Raw genomic sequence first — 3217 nt, forward strand, 5'->3', positions numbered from 1 at the left:
AGAGGCATAAATAAATTTTGCTAGTTAAGTAATTTCTCCAGCTCCAGCTCCGTCTTCTTTTTCTTCTTCTACATCGTGATTATCTAACACACTTGCTATTCATTTCTAACAGTGTTGAAAAACGAATTATTTAGTATAATATTATTGAAGCAACTACTGTAATAGAATTTTCAATATAACCCTTGATTTCAACATGAGGTGGGTAGAGATATGGTGCTATATCATTGAGCTATATCTATATAAGATAACTATTGCAATGATTATAACATTTGTATATAGCAAAGTTACACGTAAAGAAGATAAGTGTCATTAGCTAGTTCTCAATCTCAGATAAACGAATCCGTAAACTTTTAAAATAAAGATCGTATGGAATTACACGATACCATTACAAAAGTGATATATGAAGGTTGATGTCCTACATTCTATTGTACTTCAATCATACGACCATATTCCAATTTTTAAATTTTGAAACAAATTCATAAAAAAAACACTCATTCTTCATTTCATCTTTTAATACGATAATTGTATTTCAGTGTTTCGTTTAAAGTTAATAACCCATTCAGTAATTTTGCTTTAACAATTAAAAAAAAATCTTCGGAAGATCTATGGTCCCTTACGCGTCAGCAACGAGTTTCGAATTAGATGGAACGTTGAACTCTATGAGCTATTCGCTACATTGACATAATTAAGCGCATACAAAATCAGCGTCTTTGCTGGCTTGGACATATTGTGCGAATGGGAGAAAAGCGACAGCAAGCAACTAATCGGGCTGGCTGGCTGAGGCTATCGAATGTGGCCAAGGACGACTCACGTCTGCAAAAGCGAAGATTACTAATTTCAAAAATTTTTTTCAGAATTTTTGATTCTTATTTGTCAATTACGTTAACTTTTTTGTTTATCATTTTATGGCCACAACATGCAAAACACAGTTTATTAGCATCAAACGAAATTTAAAAGTAGTGAAAGTGACAGTTAACAGCATCAAAAACGAGTAATACAATACGAACATATATTCCATTATGCATAAAAATTCCGAAGGAAACCCTTGATATAAATTCTTTTAATGGTAAATAATAGCAGAAGTACTGAAGGTTGCTTACCATCTATATATGTATAAAATTATATCTTGTTTATTTATTTGTTTTTATATTAATTATATTAATTATGGCTTTTCAATTAAAACATAAACCGAAATGGATCGACTTAGTCAAAACAACTTCTAAATTTACTTTGAAAATACAAGAAATATTGAAATGTTATCATATTTTTAAGTTGAAAATTTTACATAACTGGGTTATAAATTGCTCTAATGTAAGAATTTTTACTATAATCTAGTTAGAATGTTTCTTAAGAAGAGCAATCTTCTAACTGCATAATGATTCATTAAAAGTTTTTTCCACTTCAATAAATATTATTCATTCTTCCACATATAATCGTTTATTGTAATGTTCTGCCTCATGCCAATATTATTAAACTCTGTCAATTGGAGATCCATAACTCATACTAGAAAATTTGAAATATTTAATATTGAATTCTACAACTTAATCAAGTTAGTCGTAGCCAAGCTTCCCAATAAAGTTGCTAATATATTTGCATAACTGATTACGAGGTTACCACAAACTGACGCACATTACTTCTAATTATAAACAGGCTCTGACTTCGTGTCGAGTATCAATTGCAAAATAGATTCTGAACGGTCAAAGTGTCAGTTTTTTCTAATCAACGCTTCAATCGGGTGTAGGTGTCGGTACACAGCGCAGCAATGTACGCAAAATTGTTAGTAAAATTCACACTGCCATTAATGTTACTTCTAATTGCTTTATTGCGAGTTTCCTTTACATATGCACAAGTGCCTGAAGGATATGTAAAGAGAATACACCGCAATGGGCGATACACGCCGGAAGACATTGACAATACTCAAGGCAAATACAAGCCTGACTTTAGAGGCAAATATCATCATATACACATACCTTACAATGGTGGTTATGGCGATCGTGGACTAAAATACGTTCATGCTGACGGTTACGACCTAAGTGAGAATCCCTCTGGTTTAGTGCTTGGTCCAAACGATCATTTACGTTTTTCAATTGATTTTAATTACAACGGTACTGGCTGGCAAGTGATTGAATTTGAATGGGTGCGTGATGGTGATGAAGACGTGAACTATAATTACTTGAGTGAGAATCAGTTGTGGTCAGTTAATGAAGGTAAGGGACAGTATGGAAGTGATAACGATCCCAGTTCACAGGACAAGAAGTCTAAAGTTCTCGATAGAGTATTAGAAGATGCAAATGCAAAACTACAAGTTAATGGAGAGTTTGATAAAAATATATATAATGTGACTTACTTAGATGAGAATGGCCAGGAGTTGGAGAATGTAAGTTTTAAAATTAAATAAAAATCTGCATGAAATTATTTTATTTTAATTGAAATTTTAGGTAACCGAAGTTAAGTTTGCAATAAAGGATGTTTTGGATTACATACAAACCTACATACTTCCATCGTTGTAGTGATAACTGAGTGCTAGTGCGTACATATTTCAATATATTTAATTATAAAAACTTAAAATTAATTTAACTGATAATATATGGAAATTTTATAAAAAATTAAAATAATTTTATAAAGATAAGTTAAAAAGTTAACATTAAAAATTTGATTAATGATTATAAAATTCTGCTTTTTTAATTTTTATCAGTAGCTACATTTAGTGACATGTGAAGATTAATTGTTCAAAAATAGCTGCACATGAAAGAACACAGATTGAATTTCTCCTTTAATTATACCTGTAGCAGTTGTGGGAAAGAAATGTGCCTCTCATTTGCTTTGTCTTTGCCCAACTCATTCACGGCGGTAACTCAACACTTTAGAGGTCGCTTCTCTGAGGATCTTGATCAATTTTAAAACTCCCACTAAACAGCATTTTAAGCTTCGTCAAAGGTTCCAAGTGGTTTTAAACCCTGAGTTTCATCATTATACGATAGCACAATATGCCTAAATGTGTGACTTAACCCAACCTACCCTAAAATAAAACATTTGTAACACTTTATAGTTATTAATCTCGTAAGTGTAATAAGATTATAAATGTACACTTTAAATTAAAAACATATAAATAAGTAAAGCGTCTCTATATCTCAAATATATTGGCTTTCCTGAAACTTTTGCACACTTTTCACACTTTCATAGCATCACACGGGAACCTCTCAAAAACAAGAGTACA

General features: G+C 31.5%; 1 protein-coding gene across 1 annotated transcript; it reads left to right on the top strand.

The window, feature by feature from the left end:
- Positions 1-1368: 1368 nt before the first annotated feature.
- LOC119676759 lies at positions 1369-2576 on the top strand. The gene is made up of 2 exons (XM_038088016.1): positions 1369-2377; positions 2439-2576. Exons 1-2 carry the CDS (start codon positions 1763-1765, stop codon positions 2508-2510), a joined length of 687 nt encoding a protein of 228 aa, XP_037943944.1. The 5' UTR covers positions 1369-1762; the 3' UTR covers positions 2511-2576.
- Positions 2577-3217: the final 641 nt, after the last annotated feature.

This window comes from Teleopsis dalmanni, chromosome 2, assembly GCF_002237135.1.
Source record: "Teleopsis dalmanni isolate 2A chromosome 2, ASM223713v2, whole genome shotgun sequence".
Taxonomy (NCBI): Eukaryota; Metazoa; Arthropoda; class Insecta; order Diptera; family Diopsidae; genus Teleopsis; species Teleopsis dalmanni.

What these genes read in the sequence shown, in the direction of transcription:
- LOC119676759 (XM_038088016.1), top strand. Translation starts at nt 1,763, where the DNA reads ATGTACGCAAAATTGTTAGTAAAATTCACACTGCCATTAATGTTACTT. An exon ending in ATGGCCAGGAGTTGGAGAAT is followed by an intron (nt 2,378 to 2,438) that starts GTAAGTTTTAAA and finishes TTGAAATTTTAG; the next exon opens with GTAACCGAAGTTAAGTTTGC.